At 42.5% G+C, this 19,402-nt stretch overlaps 1 protein-coding gene across 1 annotated transcript in view; it reads left to right on the top strand.

The window, feature by feature from the left end:
- gphna (gephyrin a) overlaps nucleotides 1-16,079 on the top strand; it is a 65,254-nt gene extending 49,175 nt beyond the window's left edge. The window contains 3 exon segments of the mRNA XM_061744395.1: nucleotides 13,086-13,182; nucleotides 14,729-14,867; nucleotides 14,944-16,079. Coding sequence (XP_061600379.1) covers nucleotides 13,086-13,182; nucleotides 14,729-14,862 — 231 coding nt within the window. The 3' untranslated portion in view covers nucleotides 14,863-14,867; nucleotides 14,944-16,079.
- Nucleotides 16,080-19,402: the final 3,323 nt, after the last annotated feature.

The following is a 19,402-nucleotide window of genomic DNA, read 5'->3' as shown; positions in this document are numbered from 1 at the left end:
GTACACTCCTGTATTATGTCGCAACTAAAAGAAAAGTCTCTTGGCGCCATGGCCGAAACCGAACAGGAAGTCGGCCATTTTGAACATTCTGAATTAATTGCGTAATTTTGGAGCAATATATGCCATTCCTTCGAGAGTTAATTCAGCCCGAACCGTATCGTGAACCCAGATGTGTTATACATCAAAATGTGCGTCTCCATCCTGCGACTACACGCATTACTTTTCTCTTTGAAAAGTGTTACCGTGGCGACGCTAGACACCAACAAGCGCACCCCCCCTTCATCTGATTGGTCCATATTTGATAGTTCCCCAAAAGGCACCAAATTTGGCACGCAAGCCAGGCCTGGAGATAAATTTGATATTTCATGGTTTGCATTAATGGGCGTGGCAAAATGGCTCAACAGCGCCCCCCGGAAAACTTTGTGCCTCAAGCCCCACAATACGGTTTGACGTACATGCACGAGAATCGCTACACACCTGTATCATGGCACAACTTAAAGAAAAGTCTCTTGGAGCCATGGCCGAAACCGAACAGGATGTCGGCCATTTTGAATAAATTGTGTAATTTTGGCGAAATTTATGCCATTCCTTCGGCAGTTAATTCAGCCCGAACCGTAACGTGCACCCAGGTGTGTTATACATCAAAATGTGCATCTACATCCTGCGACACCACGCATTACTTTTCTCTTTCAAAAGTGTTACCGTGGCGACGCTAGACGCCAAAAGGCGCGCCCCCCCCTTCATGTGATTGGTCCATATTTGATAGTTCTCCAAAAGTCACCAAATTTTGCATGCAAGACAGACTTGGCGATAAATTTGATATTTCTTGGTTTGCATTAATGGGCGTGGCCTAACGGCTCAACAGCCCCCCCTAGAATACTTTTATCTGCCATAACTTTTGAATGGTTTGACATAGGAAGTCGTGGGTGGTGTCATGGGATTCTGTAATGAGTCCTTAAGCTTAGTTGGCCTTAATTAGCCCCGCCCCTTCTTCTGATTGGTTGTCCCGATTTTCTGCTATAACTTTTGAATGGTTTGACATAGAGAGTCGTGGGTGGTGTCATCAGATTCTTTATGGAGTCCTTGAACTTCATTGGCCTGAATTAGCCCCGACCCTTCTTCTGATTGGTTGTCCTTTTTTTATAATAAAATTGCCGCGAGCCGCCAGTCGCTCTCGCGCTGACTCCCGCTTCCTGATTCAAACGTCTGCCGGCCCCGCCCCCTGACCAATCAGTGGCGAGTAGGGTGATGGCGGCCCCGCCCCCCTACCAATCAGTGGCGAGTAGGGTGATGACGGCCCCGCCCCCCGACCAATCAGTGGCGAGTAGGGTGATGACGGCCCCGCCCCCCGACCAATCAGCTCCCTGTAATGTGGTGACTTCAGAAATATTCCCGGCTCAGCCCGGTTACAACCTTGGCAGAATGGTTACAAAAAAAGTAATAATTTAAATAGTAGGGTTTTACTAATATTTATAACTTACAAATATTTAAAAAATTAGGAAAAAAAAGTTCCAGACATTTTATCGCTATGTTGGTCTGTCCTAACCCAGTAGGTCAAATAAAAGGATAAGCTGAGACTTAGCTCAGCCAGATTATTGCGGTCTTTGCTGTCAGAGGTCGAGAGTTCAAGCCTGGCTTGATATGCCAAAATTTTTGTCAGCAATTTTTGTGTTTTTTTTACATCAAAATGTTCGTCTCTGTCCTGTGACGACGCACATTACTTTTCTCTTTCCCCTTCTTCTGATTGGTTGTCCCGATTTTCTGCCATAACTTTTGAATTTGAGTGGAGTTTGCGCGCGCAGCTCCCGCGGGGGGAGGGGCTGATGTTCAGCGCGGCCGCCATCTTGGTCGAGGCGCCGCATTGACTGCCTGAGAACGTCGGGCGTGGCCGCCATCTTGGATCGGTATCGCTTTAACTCTAGAGCGTTCACTTCTATTGTGGAAGGAGGCGTCTGCATAAGTAAAATAACTATAACTCACTTGATTTTCAACCGATTTTCACGCGGTTTGCTTTGTTACAAACGGCAGACATGTAGCTATGATACAGGATGCTTGATGTACGTTAAATATGCAAGCTTTCATGCTAAAATACTTTCTGCAGGTAGTCACACTTCAGGTATACACACACACACACACACACACACACACACACACACACACACACACACTATATATATATATATATATATATATATATATATATATATATATATATATATATATATATATATATACACACACACACACACACACAATATACACAATACAAAATACAGTATAGCATATTAATGAATGTATTAATATATTTGAATAACAGACATAACAAGCTTAAAAACAAAAAACATAACGGATGACAGCATACAATTGTCATAATGGAGAAAAAAAAGAAACATTTGGAAGGAGTGTGTGTGTGAGGAATTGTATATTAGTGTTATAAATTGAAATTATATAATAATGCAATCGCTATGATATATCATTTTACAATATAATACAGTCAAAAATATATGAAATGAAGCAACATACAATGCAATAATACAATATGCTATATTACTGGGTACGCTAATATGAAATAACAACATGTAATATAATATGGTATAATAGATTAATATAATATCATACATTCTGGACCATGAGATACAGCTGTACTGTATGATCGTCGTTCATTTGAGTGATCTGATTTTTTTTTTCATGGTTTGCATTAATGGGCGTGTCCTCACGGCTCAACAGCGCCCCCTAGAATACTTTTTTCTGCCATAACTTTTGAAAGGTTTGACATAGAGAGTCGTGGGTGGTGTCATGGGACTCGGCATTGAGTCCTTGACCATAATTGGTGACAATTAGCCCAGTCCCTTTTTCTGATTGGTTGTCCCTATTTTCTGCTATAACTTTTGAATGTTTTGACATAGAGAGTCGTGGGTGGTGTCATGGGACTCTGTAATGAGTCCTTGATCTTCTTTGCCCTGAATTAGCCCCGCCCCTTCTTCTGACTGGTCGTCCCTTTTTTCTGCTATAACTTTTGAATGGTTTGACATAGGAAGTCGTGGGTGGTGTCATTTCTGATATGCTTATGGGGGGCGGTTGACGTGAGTGCGAGGGCCCGTTCATTGCTGCTTGCAGCTTTAATTAGGGCCCGAGCACTTACAGTGCGAAGGCCCTATTGTATCTGTAGGAATTCTTCGCGTTATTATTATTATTATTTTTCTGACAAAAGGAAGGCCTTTTTGCCCCCCTAAACGTGCCCAAAAAGTCACCAAATTTGGCATGCAAGTCAGGCCTGGCGAAAAATTTGATATTTAATGGTTTGCATTAATGGGCGTGGCAAAATGGCTCAACAGCGCCCCCTTGAAAACTTTGTGCCTCAAGCCCCACAATGCGGTTTGCCGTACATGCACGAAAATCGGTACACACCTGTATCATGGGACAACTTAAAGAAAAGTCTCTGGGCGTCATGTCGAGAAACCAAACAGGAAGTCGGCCATTTTGAATTAATCGTGTCATTTTGGCGAAATTTATGCCTTCCTTCGGCAGTTAATACGGCCCGAACCGTAACGTGCACCCAGGTGTGTTATACATCAAAATGTGCGTCTCCATCCTCCGACACCACGCATTACTTTTCTCTTTCAAAAGCGTTACTGTGGCGACGCTAGACGCCAAAAAGCGTGCCCCCCCTTCATCTGATTGGTTCAGACAGAAAAAACTTTGCGCCTCAAGCCCCATAATACGCTTTGACGTACATGAACGAAAATCGGTACACACCTGTATCATGTCGCAACTAAAAGAAAAGTCTCTTGGCGCCATGGCCGAAACCGAACAGGAAGTCGGCCATTTTGAACATTCTGAATTAATCGCGTAATTTTGGAGCAATATATGCCATTCCTTTGAGAGTTAATACGGCCCGAACCGTATCGTGAACCCAGATGTGTTATACATCAAAATGTGCGTTTCCATCCTGCGACACCACGCTTTACTTTTCTCTTTCAAAAGTGTTACCTTGGCGACGCTAGATGCCAACAAGCGCACCCCCCCTTCATCTGATTGGTCCATATTTGATAGTTCCCCAAATGGCACCAAATTTTGCACGCAAGCCAGGCCTGGCGAAAAATTTGATATTTCATGGTTTGCATTAATGGGCGTTGCCTAAAGGCTCAACAGCGCCCCCTAGAAAACTTTTCTCTGCCAGAACTTTTGAATGGTTTGACATAGGAAGTCGTGGGTGGTGTCATGGGACTCTGTAATGAGTCCTTAAGCTTCGTTGGCCTTAATTAGCCCCGCCCCTTCTTCTGATTGGTTGTCCCTTTTTTCTGCTATAACTTTGGAATGGTTTGACATAGAGAGTCGTGGGTGGTGTCATCAGATTCTTTATGGAGTCCTTGACCTTCGTTGGCCTTAATTAGCCCCGCCCCTTCTTCTGAATGGTTGTCCCGATTTTCTGCTATAACTTTGGAATGGTTTGACATAGGAAGTCGTGGGTGGTGTCATTTCTGATATGCTTATGGGGGGCGGTGGCCGTGAGTGCGAGGGCCCGTTCATCGCTGCTTGCAGCTTTAATTATTATTATTTTCCTGACAAAGTGAAGGCCTTTTTGCCCCCCTTAACATTCCCAAAAAGTCACCAAATTTTGCACCCTAGTCAGGCCTGGCGAAAAATTTGATATTTAAAGGTTTGCATTAATGGGCGTGGCAAAATGGCTCAACAGCGCCCCCTTGAAAACTTTGTGCCTCAAGCCCCACGATACGGTTTGACGTACATGCACGAAAATCAGTACACACCTGTATCATGGCACAACTTAAACAAAAGTCTCTTGGGGTCATGCCCGAAACCGAACAGGATGTCGGCCATTTTGAATTAATCGTGTCATTTTAGCGAAATTTATGCCATTCCTTCGGCAGTTAATTCAGCCCGAACCGTAACGTGCACCAAGGTGTGTTATACATAAAAATGTGCGTCTCCATCCTGCGACACCACGCATTACTTTTCTCTTTCAAAAGCGTTACCGTGGCGACGCTAGACGCCAAAAAGCGCGCCCACCCTTCATCTGGTTGGTTCAGACAGAGAAAACTTTGCGCCTCAAGCCCCATAATACGGTTTGACGTACATGAACGTAAATTGGTACACTCCTGTATCATGTAGCAACTAAAAGAAAAGTCTCTTGGCGCCATGGCAGAAACCGAACAGGAAGTCGGCCATTTTGAACATTCTGAATTAATTGCGTAATTTTGGAGCAATATATGCCATTCCTTTGAGAGTTAATTCAGCCCGAACCGTATCGTGAACCCAGATGTGTTATACATCAAAATGTGCGTCTCCATCCTGCGACTACACGCATTACTTTTCTCTTACAAAAGTGTTACCGTGGCGACGCTAGACGCCAACAAGCGCACCCCCCCCTTCATCTGATTGGTCCATATTTGATAGTTCCCCAAAATGCACCAAATTTGGCATGCAAGCCAGGCCTGGCGATAAATTAGATATTTCATGGTTTGCATTAATGGGCGTGGCAAAATGGCTCAACAGCGCCCCCCGGAAAACTTTGTGCCTCAAGCCCCACAATACGGTTTGACGTACATGCACGAAAATCGCTACACACCTGTATCATGGCACAACTTAAAGAAAAGTCTCTTGGAGCCATGGCCGAAACCGAACAGGATGTCGGCCATTTTGAATAAATTGTGTCATTTTGGCGAAATTTATTCCATTCCTTCGGCAGTTAATTCAGCCCGAACCGTAACGTGCACCCAGGTGTGTTATACATCAAAATGTGCGTCTACATCCTGCGACACCACGCATTACTTTTCTCTTTCAAAAGTGTTACCGTGGCGACGCTAGACGCCAAAAGTTGCGCCCCCCCTCCATGTGATTGGTCCATATTTGATAGTTCTCCAAAAGTCACCAAATTTTGCATGCAAGCCAGACCTGGTGATAAATTTGATATTTCATGGTTTGCATTAATGGGCGTGGCCTAACGGCTCAACAGCGCCCCCTAGAATACTATTCTCTGCCATAACTTTTGAATGGTTTGACATAGGAAGTTGTGGGTGGTGTCATTGAGACTCTGTAATGAGACCTTAAGCTTCATTGGCCTTAATTAGCCCCGCCCCTTCTTCTGATTGGTTGTCCCGATTTTCTGCTATAACATTGGAATGGTTTGACATAGAGAGTCCTGGGTGGGGTAATCAGATTCTTTATGGAGTCCTTGACCTTCATTGGCCTGAATTAGCCCCGCCCCTTCTTCTGATTGGTTGTCCCTTTTTTCTGCTATAACTTTTGAATGGTTTGACATAGGAAGTCGTGGGTGGTGTCATGGGACTCTGTAATGAGTTCTTAAGCTTCGTTGGCCTTAATTAGCCCCGCCCCTTCTTTTGATTGGTTGTCCCGATTTTCTGCTATAACTTTGGAATGGTTTGACATAGAGAGTCGTGGGTGGTGTCATCAGATTCTGTATGGAGTCCTTGACCTTCATTGGCCTGAATTAGCCCCGCCCCTTCTTCTGATTGGTTGTCCCTTTTTCTGCTATAACTTTTGAATGGTTTGACATAGGAAGTTGTGGGTGGTGTCTTTTCTGATATGCTTATGGGGGGCGGTGGCCGTGAGTGCGAGGGCCCGTTCATCGCTGCTTGCAGCTTTAATTATTATTATTATTATTTTCCTGACAAAGTGAAGGCCTTTTTGCCCCCCTTAACATGCCCAAAAAGTCACCAAATTTTGCATGCAAGCCAGGCCTGGCGAAAAATTTGATATTTAATGGTTTGCATTAATGGGCGTGGCAAAATGGCTCAACAGCGCCCCCTTGAAAACTTTGTGCCTCAAGCCCCACGATACGGTTTGACGTACATGCACGAAAGTCGGTACACACCTGTATCATGGGACAACTTAAAGAAAAGTCTCTTGGCGTCATGCCCGAAACCGAACAGGAAGTCGGCCATTTTGAATTAGTCGCGTCATTTTGGCGAAATTTATGCCATTCCTTCGAAAGTTAATTCAGCCCGAACCGTAACGTGCACCCAGGTGTGTTATACATCAAAATGTGCGTCTCCCTCCTGCGACCACCCGCATTACTTTTCTCTTTCAAAAGCGTTACCGTGGCGACGCTAGACGCCAAAAAGCGTGCCCACCCTTCATCTGGTTGGTTCAGACAGAAAAAACTTTGCGCCTCAAGCCCCATAATACGGTTTGACGTACATGAACGAAAGTTGGCACACTCCTGTATCATGTCGCAACTAAAAGAAAAGTCTCTTGGCGCCATGGCCGAAACCGAACAGGAAGTCGGCCATTATGAACATTCTGAATTAATTGCGTAATTTTGGAGCAATATATGCCATTCCTTCGAGAGTTAATTCAGCTCGAACCGTATCGTGAACCCAGATGTGTTATACATCAAAATGTGCGTCTCCATCCTGCGACTACACGCATTACTTTTCTCTTTCCAAAGTGTTACCGTGGCGACGCTAGACGCCAACAAGCGCACCCCCCCTTCATCTGATTGGTCCATATTTGATAGTTCCCCAAAAGGCACCAAATTTTGCACCCAAGCCAGGCCTGGTGAAAAATTTGGTATTTAATGGTTTGCATTAATGGGCGTGGAAAAATGGCTCAACAGCGCCCCCTTGAAAACTTTGTGCCTCAAGCCCCACAATACGGTTTGACGTACATGCACGAAAATCGCTACACACCTGTATCATGGCACAACTTAAAGAAAAGTCTCTTGGCGCCATGGCCGAAACCGAACAGGAAGTCGGCCATTTTGAACATTCTGAATTAATTGCGTAATTTTGGAGCAATATATGCCATTCCTTCGAGAGTTAATTCAGCCCGAACCGTATCGTGAACCCAGATGTGTTATACATCAAAATGTGCGTCTCCATCCTGCGACTACACGCATTACTTTTCCCTTTCGAAAGTGTTACCGTGGCGATGCTAGACGCCAACAAGCGCACCCCCCCTTCATCTGATTGGTCCATATTTGATAGTTCCCCAAAAGGCACCAAATTTGGCATGCAAGCCAGGCCTGGCGATAAATTTGATATTTCATGGTTTGCATTAATGGGCGTGGCAAAATGGCTCAACAGCGCCCCCCGGAAAACTTTGTGCCTCAAGCCCCACAATACGGTTTGACGTACATGCACGAAAATCGGTACACACCTGTATCATGTCGCAACTTAAAGAAAAGTCTCTTGGAGCCATGGCCGAAACCGAACAGGAAGTCAGCCATTTTGAATTAATTGTGCAATTTTGGCACAATTTATGCCATTCCTTCGGCAGTTAATTCAGCCCGAACCGTAACGTGCACCCAGGTGTGTTATACACCAAAATGTGCGTCTCCATCGTGCGACACCACGCATTACTTTTCTCTTTCAAAAGTGTTACCGTGGCGACGCTAGACGCGAAAAAGCGCACCCACCCTTCATCTGATTGGTCCATATTTGATAGTTCTCCAAAAGTCACCAAAATTTGCATGCAAGCCAGGCCTGGCGATAAATGTGATATTTCATGGTTTGCATTAATGGGCGTGGCCTAACGGCTCAACAGCGCCCCCTAGAATACTTTTCTCTGCCATAACTTTTGAATGGTTTCACATAGAGAGTCGTGGGTGGTGTCATGGGACTCTGTAATGAGTCCTTAAGCTTCGTTGGCCTTAATTAGCCCCGCCCCTTCTTCTGATTGGTTGTCCCGATTTTCTGCTATAACTTTTGAATGGTTTGACATAGAGAGTCGTGGGTGGTGTCATCAGATTCTTTATGGAGTCCTTGAACTTCATTGGCCTGAATTAGCCCCGCCCCTTCTTCTGATTGGTTGTCCTTTTTTTATAATAAAATTGCCGCGAGCCGCCAGTCGCTCTCGCGCTGACTCCCGCTTCCTGATTCAAACGTCTGCCGGCCCCGCCCCCTGACCAATCAGTGGCGAGTAGGGTGATGGCGGCCCCGCCCCCCGACCAATCAGTGGCGAGTAGGGTGATGACGGCCCCGCCCCCCGACCAATCAGCTCCCTGTAATGTGGTGACTTCAGAAATATTCCCGGCTCAGCCCGGTTACAACCTTGGCAGAATGGTTACAGAAAAAGTAATAAATTAAATAGTAGGGTTTTACTAATATTTATAACTTACAAATATTTAAAAAATTAGGAAAAAAAAGTTCCAGACATTTTATCGCTATGTTGGTCTGTCCTAAGCCAGTAGGTCAAATAAGAGGAATAGCTGAGACTTAGCTCAGCCAGATTATTGCGGTCTTTGCTGCCAGAGGTCGAGAGTTCAAGCCTGGCTTGATATGCCAAAATTTTTGTCAGCAATTTTTGTGTTTTTTTTACATCAAAATGTTCGTCTCTGTCCTGTGACGACGCACATTACTTTTCTCTTTCCCCTTCTTCTGATTGGTTGTCCCGATTTTCTGCCATAACTTTTGAATTTGAGTGGAGTTTGCGCGCGCAGCTCCCGCGGGGGGAGGGGCTGATGTTCAGCGCGGCCGCCATCTTGGTCGAGGCGCCGCATTGACTGCCTGAGAACGTCGGGCGTGGCCGCCATCTTGGATCGGTATCGCTTTAACTCTAGAGCGTTCACTTCTATTGTGGAAGGAGGTGTCTGCATAAGTAAAATAACTATAACTCACTTGATTTTCAACCGATTTTCACGCGGTTTGCTTTGTTACAAACGGCAGACATGTAGCTATGATACAGGATGCTTGATGTACGTTAAATATGCAAGCTTTCATGCTAAAATACGTTCTGCAGGTAGTCACACTTCAGGTATACACACACACACACACACACACATATATATATATATATATATATATATATATATATATATATATATATATATATATATATATATATATATATATATATATACACACACACACACACACACACACACACACACACACACACACACACACACACAATATACAAAATACAAAATACAGTATAGCATATTAATGAATGTATTAATATATTTGAATAACAGACATAACAAGCTTAAAAACAAAAAACATAACGGATGACAGCATAGAATTGTCATAATGGAGAAAAAAAAGAAACATTTGGAAGGAGTGTGTGTGTGAGGAATTGTATATTAGTGTTATAAATTGAAATTATATAATAATGCAATCGCTATGATATATAATTTTACAATATAATACAGTCAAAAATATATGAAATGAAGCAACATACAATGCAATAATACAATATGCTATATTACTGGGTACGCTAATATGAAATAACAACATGTAATATAATATGGTATAATAGATTAATATACAGGGGCGTCGCCAGGTGTAATCCCTTATTGGTTCTGAGCCCAGAGGGGCCCCTGCGTAGCGGAGGCCTAAACTGCGTGCAAAATTTTTGGGATCTTACGGGTCGGATCGGTTAACTTTGCATGACTTTAAGTCGTTTAGAAACAGATTGACAGCCACAAGCAGCTTCAATGATTATAACAAAAAAGACCATTCCAGATCAGCAGATGAATGCATAGCACAGGATAATAATAACTGCAGGGTGGTGAATAGTGCAACAGGGCAAAGCTCTGTGTATTCCCCTATTCAATTTTAGACAATATAAGGAGTAAAAACTGAATGAGAAACGAGAAAGCCAAAGAAAGTGTCATGACAACAATTATAATTATTATCCTCCTCATTTTATTGCTGCATTCAGCAAAATACCAATGACCTCCAAGTTCCAACTCACTGCATTATATAGGGCTAAACAAACATCCATCTCAGACTGGTATTTTATACAAAATGTCAAAATAAATAAATACAATAAATAAGAAAAAACACATGACTGACCAACATAGCAGCATATAAATAAAATTCACATTAAACATTCCCAACTCAGTCCCAATACAAAGACATACTCAATAAAATTACAATAAAACCATTACTTTTTTCTGCTATAACTTTTGAAGGGTTTGACATAGGAAGTCGTGGGTGGTGTCATTTCTGATATGCTTATGGGGGGCGGTTGACGTGAGTGCGAGGGCCCGTTCATTGCTGCTTGCAGCTTTAATTATTATTATTATTATTATTATTATTATTATTATTATTATTATTATTTTGTACTGTTTATGAAGTGTTAACTTTTAAAAAAAGAAATGAGGTGTGTGTAAAAATGTATCCATCAAATCTAAAATCTAAAAAGTTGTCGGAGCAGCGCCCTCAGCGTTGTCATGGCGTACTGCCCTGCTGAACCTCTCATTGGTTTAGCTGCACTTCTACTGAAGATCAGTTTGCTTCTGTTTGGGACCACAGTTCTTCTCTGGTCTGTTGGCTCTTATAAACAGGGCTGCACATAATTATTTTGGTCTGGTGCTCAGAGGAGCCCCTGGATATGTGACTTGGGCCTCCAAAAACGCGGTGACCCGTCTCGCCGGATCGATAAAAGAAGGATGCAGGAATAAGTTATAGGCAAAACGATATTTATTCACTTATAAAGATGAATGGCTCAATATGGTCCTTTACAAAGTTAATTTATTTCAATAATTCAACTAGAATATGGTGTAAAAGTTAATTTATTTCAATAATTCAACTAGAAAATGGTGTAAAAGTTAATTTATTTCAATAATTCAACTAGAATATGGTGTAAAAGTTAATTTATTTCAATAATTCAACTAGAATATGGTGTAAAAGTTAATTTATTTCAATAATTCAACTAGAATATGGTGTAAAAGTTAATTTATTTCAATAATTCAACTAGAATATGGTGTAAAAGTTAATCTATTTCAATAATTCAACTTAAAAGGGGAAACTAATATATTACCTAGTCTTATTACATGCAAAGTAAGATATGTTAAACCTTTATTTGTTATAATTTTGATGATGGAATTGTTTATTGATTTCATAAAATATTCTCTAATTTATTTTTTATTTGGGGTTTTCATAACTGCTGCACGCAGTGAAGGACGCTGGCTGATTTATGGTTCCGCGTTGCACCAACGCAGAGTTTACGGGGTAGGATACGCGGGAGCGCGAACGTACGGTGCGCGTCGCCGCGTAACATCATGCAGCCACTTCTCGGCAAACACGTTTTCTGTTTCTATCCACGGGTAGTGGTTAAGTTTGGCGTCTCTTTGTAGTTGGTGGTGGTGGAACGCACAAATTATTACTTAATGGCGCTTGTTTCTTGGACATTTTGACGAGACGTGTCGGAGTTTGTTCAGTAAAGCTGATCCTTACCTCTCTCCCTGCGCAACCCACCGCAGCAACGGACGCGCTGTGATTGGCCAGCCCAGTACAAACTTTGAGTGGCAGTTCTGGGGAAAAGCTCCCCCAATAGATTTTTTAATATTAGTATTCTGGTCCGGCCACAACCAATAATATGAGCCCCAGCTGGTGGTACGCAAAAGCGCTTTCCAGCACAAGATTGACAGCGCACTGTGGATTTTGACAGCGCATGCGCTCTGGCGGCCCACTTATGTGCAGCCCTGCTTATAAAGATAAGATAAGAGAGATAAGATAGTCCTTTATTACTCCCTCAGTGGGGAAACTCACGTGTTAGCAGCAGTACACTTAACACACACACACACACACACACACACATGCATGGAAGGGGGTAAAAAAGTAAAAGATATATATAATTACAAGATACTGACAGTATATACATTGCGGTGGAAATAAAAAATAGTGCAAAAAAAGCAGGTAGAATGAGTGGGATCAATAATGGATCTCTTCAATAATCGATCATGAAGTGTTGTATCTTGGGCCTGGAGCGCCATCTTGTGAGGAATGCTCTGTAATCTGTGTTAACCACCAGAATAATTATCTCTTAGTTTAATTTGGTTAAAAAGTTTGTAAAAATGGTTTAATTTGGTGGAGAAGGAGTGAGATGGAGATGAGAGAATAGAGAGAGAGGAAACTGACCTTACTAGAGAAACTGAATGCAGGAACCAGATGAGATGCGGAGGAGGAGCACATATCCCTCCACTGGACCAGAACCATCTGTCTTACATTAGGGGATGCCGTAAAACTTCATTTTTGCTCTGAGTTCATCCAATCTATCTCTAAATCTTTATTGTGAATCTGTGCACAAAGACACGTTTTCTGCCCATTCAGCAACAACAAGACCTAAGTTTTCCTTCTGGTCCGTTTGTGTTTCAGCTTTCCTGTGACGTGAAGCTGGATCCCAGACCAGAGTACCACCGCTGCATTCTGACCTGGCATCACCAGGAACCGCTGCCGTGGGCACAAAGCACAGGTATGTGCCTGCGTAACCATAGCAACTAGGCGGTCTGGGTAATGGTGGGGGGGAACTCGATTTGCAGTACTTTCAGAATGTGCTATACTAAAAGAAAAAGTCTTAATGGGACTATTTGAAAAGGTTTATTTGGTGGGAATTAGAATAATTCAGATGTTTTTGTCATGGACTACGGCTACATAAACAAAATATACATGAAGATTCAGCAGCTGGCGCAGCACATCCACCCTAGGTTGCTGTAGTGGGGTGAGAGGAGGGCAGCCAGCGGTTAGCATAACATCCAGGAGAGACTGGGATAGCCAGCCTTCCAAGGCTAATTTAGATGTCTGTCTGCCCTAGAAGTGTCTCTGGTACATCTCAGCGTCTCCAGACAGCCAAATTTGTGGTCCGTTTCAGCCATGCTGAGCTTGCAACTTCTCCAAGTTCTTTGCCATCCCACTCCAATGAGTTTGAGAACCGCAGCCATTTTGCGGTTTTTCTCACACAGAGTCAGAGTGTGAGTGTTTGTCGATATGCCAGGTAAACGCCAGCTCCAAAAAGTAGAAATCCTGCAGTCAGAAGTCCAGTTACGTAAGCACACGATCTCTCCTCTGCCCAATCTTCTCGTCCAGAAAATTTGGTCAATTGCGTTGAGAGACAAGCTGACTAGATCCATGGGAAAAAGTTTATCTTGAAATTCAAGTTAAAGTGAAAAGTTGAAGCCCTTCTGGTTCGTGCACGTCTGCTGACCTCCACGGAGTAAAGCTACAACGCCACTCTGAGCAACATTCGAACGGGTTGTTGTGGAAAAACCTATTAAATACTTATATAAATACTTAGATGTTCTTTCCCACCGGGTGAATATCGGGACTGAAACTGAGTGCATCTAAGTTACCAAGAATAAGACCTGAGAGATGAGACAGAAGTAGAATCAGTAGATTTAATTAAGCAGTTGCATGGAAGTGGGTCAGAACTTACATCAGGCACCGCGATGCAGAATGACATCCAACAAATGGAAGCATAATGATTTTGTAGCTTAAATGATGATTCATCCTTACGATTCTGATAAACAGCTAATCTTGTAGGGACAAAGTATCCGCCTGCACACTCTGCACAGGCCAAGGCTCAAAATGTTCCTCACAGTAGCTGGGTCGTTGTTGTCGCTCTTTTTTCTTCTGGGCAAAAAGATTCTTATGAACCGACATGGTTGATTATATCTGAGACTGTAATGATCGATTCATCCCGATTCATCCCAAGGGTCCCGTTCTTGAGCTGCTGCAGAAGCTCATTGGCCATTCTCAGCATTGTTGCTAAGAGACCAACGTTATAGACACAGGAAGTGAAGAAGCGGGGAGACTGTTTATCCAATCAGAATGCAGAACACAAGGCAAAATGCAAATCCGTGAAGCAGCGAGACGTGAAAGGTGGACCGCGTAATAGCGAGGGATTACAATATTAAGAAAACAAACTGGATTGAGTAAAAGGGGAGGTTTAAATGTTTCCATGAGCGTTCACAGAGGACGGTAATGAGCTCCATCCTGCCTGACCGCTGCCCCCCCGTCTCCAGGTAACCAGGTGTCCAGCCGGCTCATGTCCATGCGCAGCGCCAACGGCCTGCTGATGTTGCCTCCGAAGACGGAGCAGTACGTGGAGCTGCACAAGGGGGAGGTGGTGGACGTCATGGTGATCGGACGGCTATGATGCAGGTGCGTTCTCTCCGGCCAGAGTCCCGCGGGCCGAGCGCGCAGCACTAACGCACCCAACACCTGTTTCTCTCCCCAGACTTAAATGTCAATGGCTACCAGTGACCACGGAAGCGCCGGGACTTCTGGTCTGGACAGGAAACGGGTGGGGGCAGGAAGTGATGCATGTCTATCTGGTTGCCATTAGCTGTGATGTCATATGCAACAGCCAATTGGAGCCAGCGCAGACTGAATCCTCCCAGGTCTGCTCTGAGGAGATCACTGTACTTCAACGGAGAAAAAAATATATGAAATATGAGAATTATTCTGTAAAATTATTATTATTATTATTATCCTGATGATAATGATTATTAATATTCTTAATTAATATTCTATTTATTATTATTATTATTATCATTATTATTATTATCATGGTTCTGATTGAATATTTTCATCTTAGTAGTACTCATTCTCTCTTCTCTCCTGTTCATTTACTTTGTGCAATTTTCCCCGGTAGGTATAAAGAAATAGAGACTTGCCCCTCCTTCCTTCCTCCAGCCTCCTCATCTTTTCTCCTCCTCTGTCATCCTTCTTTTTTTAACTTCTAAATGCACTACTGCTCCATTGTGGCATCTTCTGTCAGAATAGAAACTCTTGTTAAAAAAAAAAAAAGAAAAGAAAAGAACTGCTGTATTACTTTGCCTCCTCATGGAGCAAAGCAGTAAATATTATTTTTTGCCAAGAAAGAAAAAAAAAATACAAGGATCATTTGTATATTTTTATTATTAATATTAGTATTATTATAAGGATTTCCTCTCCAGATCTAAACCATACAGAGACACTACACCTCTCAGTGAAAGCCATGAAATTCTTCCAGGTGGGACAACATGAAGCAGGACTGGCATCCTCCCGACACGCTGGAGAGATGTTTCTGGTCTGGAACACTAGAGGCGGCACGTAGCGAGTGCTGTGATCTGTAGTCATATCAGAGGTGGAACACACTGACATCAGTTCAGCTCTGCGTTCAAGTGGTGTTCGATGTACCAGACAGGCGCGTCTCAGAAGAAACTGCACGACAACGTTACGGTTGCAACCAAGAACCTTCATGTCGAGCTCCGTCTCTCTGTCTGGCAGCTGACAAAACTCTTCCTCTATTAACATGGCCTGGATTCTTCTTTTTTTTAATTTTTATTTATTGCAAAATGTAAGAATAATCAGATTTTTTTTTTTTTTTTTTTTTTTTCTTCGGAGTCAAAAGTTTCCATTCAAATCGTCACTGTAGCCGGTAAAAGCTCAGAGAATCCCACGTTATAAGCATTAAAAGCTTCTGATCGTTTAGCCCGGTTCATCACTGGGTACAGTGTCCAGATGCCTGAAGAAATGATAGTAAAAAAGCTGTGTTTCAACATACACTTTCTTATCAATTTACTGCTCAAGAAGGCGACGACATCTGTGTCCCAGAGATGAACCGAGAGAAATGTGATGATGAAGTCCAGAACACCAACCAAAGGCTGTGTTAAGATGCTGCTGGAAAGAACACACAACCAGAGAAAAGAGGTTACAGTTTGAAGCTGAGATTTCCATTGTTTTGAAGATGCGTCTAGGGATTGTAATGAGACTGAAATTTAACTGTTCGGTCATAATGATCATTGCTATGATGGAGGAAAAAAGGATGAAGCTTGCAGGCCTAAGAACAACTGAGAGGCATGGGGCACCATGATGCGGGCAGGCCAGCTGCAGGAGGGACTGGGGATGAAGACGTCAGCTAGAAACTTGAGCTTAGGCCTTTTAAATGAGCAATGACCCTCAACCACATCTCCACCTTAGTTTGAACAAAGCAGCAGTATTTGAGATGGCCATCACAAATCCTCAGTCCTAGTTCCTAGTGAGAGCAAGAAGACCCACAAACTGAACTCAGATCCAGCAGTTCTGTCTGCCTGAAACATCTCAGGCGCTTCTACCAAATACTGACCCAGTTTAGATCAACTTAGGACTTTGAAAGAAGTTATCAAAATATAATATATTATTTTCTTTCGTTCTAAGAAAATAAAAAAAGAAGAATCCTGACTGACCTAAAACAAGAAGAGTTGTCAACTTTGAAGTCAGACATGAAGAAAAAACCAATGTTTTTTCTGTCTACACTATATAAAGTTCTGGTTGCAACTGTAAATCATCACTTTTTTGGGGGGAAAAGCCCTTCTGGCTGTAGTTTATATTTGTCTTGCTGAGTTCAAATCCCATGAAAAGTAAAACAAGAAGCCTGTTAGTTCATCGTCTCTCGACAGTTTCTGACCTCTTTATCGAGTCTGTGACTCACTAATCAAGATTTAAGTCCTGGGAGGAGTCGCTTCAGATTTCAGCAGTTTCTCTGAGTCAGAGGCCGAGAGTGTGTTCAGTGTGAGTCCAGCTTTTCTGCTGCTGCTTTGTGAAACATCAGCGGTGTGTGAATAATCTTCACCGCGTTGTGCTCAAGTGTCAACAAAGGGTCAGTTGTGTTGGCGGTTCCATACCGTTCACCCGTCTTCTGAACCCGGTTCAGTGAAATTCTGGGTGACAAACCTCTTTAATGATGCGCAGGAGAACGTCCATTCTCTTCCGACTGTTTTATGTGCACCCGGTACGCCAAAGTGGTGAGTCGCTCAGGACTTTATTGTACTGAGCAGTCTTCACCGGAGCGTGCAGCCAAACTACCACGACTGTGTTTTATAAAAGCCTCGGAGACGTCACAAAACAGCTGGCCTTAAGTAAAATTCAGTCTTGATTGAATTGAAGTGGTGCCAAATCTTACAACAAGTCCGGAGCATTTTAGATGAGCTTTTGTAATAGAAATTCTAGTGAAAGATGGATGTGATTGGCTGCAGCAGGCCGTCGGCATACTGAATGCAGGTCTGGAAAATGAATGAATGAATGAATGGCTCGAAGTAACTTCCATTGGTTTTTCCTCTTTGTTGTCGCCACAGTGGATTTTTGCGCTCTGCATGTTGAGGTGGTGTAGGTTTTATATCAGACGTCGTCTCCGACACAACCCTGTCCGTTTTATCCGGACTCGGGACTGCCGCCGTCGGTGTCCGGGACAGAGGGGGCGATCTGGGGTTTTTGGGAATCGATCCGGCGACCTCTCAGTTAGAGCCCATCCAATCCTGTTGCCAACAAGAAAAAAAAAAGGATCCAATATGGGCAAAACTGTGCACTGCTGGTTTTTTGAGTATTTCTGGCAGCTGGATTGTTGTTCCGGTCCTTTCATGGGATTTTTGGACACTAAGAAAAATATCAAACTCAGCCAAAGATTAATGCAGCCACAGACACAATATCACAAAAAACCCGTCCAAAATAATGTGGAAATTTGAAGGGCAATAAATGAAATTATTCATGTGGATAAAGGCAGTTAAATTCTTTTTTTTTTGTTCCTTTTTATTTTTGCTCTTTGTTTTTTTTTTTTTTTTAGATTATTTTTGTGTATTTAATAGTTTAATTGCCTTTCCCGATTGAATTATTCCCTCAGTTTCCACCCGACTTTCAGCTTTTATCTACAAACGTGACCTTCTTGAATGAGTCTTGACACGTTTCGGTACAAAAAGCTGACATCACTTGAAAGCACCGTGTTACATTCAGGTGCTCGTAAACTACACTGTGTGTATCCGACAAAGACGGTGTTATGGTGCTTGTAAAAAATCAAAACAATCAATACACTTCAAGGCTGTGAATCCACGTCATGTGACTGCAGGTCTCCCAACATACTTGAGTCAAACATGACTGAAGTAAACCTGTTTTCAGCCACTTACACACACAAGGTTAACTCCAGGCATTCAGAAATAGTTGAGAACTGTTAGAGAGAGAGAGTACCACAAAAAAGAATAAATCTGTATAAGAATAAAAAATGTAGAGAATTAAATGAATAGGTATATACTGTATAGAAATATTCAGATATAATAGTAAAGAGTTCTTAAATAATGCTCAATATTGTGTTTAACATTATTTTTGATGAATGGTGAATAAATCCTGGTCTAAAATTACATTTATTTAGTTTTTTAATTTAACCGTTTGAATTTTTTTCGGTTTAAAGTTGTCGCACTAGTCTGTTTGATCCCGTTCTTTATGCATTTTACCATTTATGAAAAAGAAAAGCGAAATCCGTTTTTTTTTTTTTCTTTTTTTTTTTAAAGCACAAATAAACACAAAATTAAATAATTAAAAAACTACATGTACATGCACAGAATGTTCTCTCGCAGATTTATCCTTTTTTGTGGCACCTCTGGCATTCCGTAGGTGACCCTTTTATCCCGATGACTAGATGCTGAAACTGTTTCTGAAACAATAGTCGCTCAAATGCATCTTCTGAAATGTTGGAGTCCCTGAGATTCACCGTCATCTTCCTCCGACTCTTCCATCAGTGCCAAAAATGCCCTCACGTCAAGGGTTAATGCTGCATTCAGGCGACCAGACTGATGCGTTTTCTTTCCTACCTGTCAAGATATTTTCAGTTCTTTTCTGTCAGCGTCAGAAATGTGTATATGTCAATAAAACTGACGGCTGCAACCTTTTCTTGTACGTGCTCGGAT

The sequence above is a fragment of the Cololabis saira genome, chromosome 16 (genome assembly GCF_033807715.1).
Source record: "Cololabis saira isolate AMF1-May2022 chromosome 16, fColSai1.1, whole genome shotgun sequence".
NCBI lineage: Eukaryota > Metazoa > Chordata > Actinopteri > Beloniformes > Belonidae > Cololabis > Cololabis saira.
The sequence above is the reverse complement of the archived record's forward strand: the minus strand, read 5'-3'. Positions and strand labels throughout refer to the sequence as shown.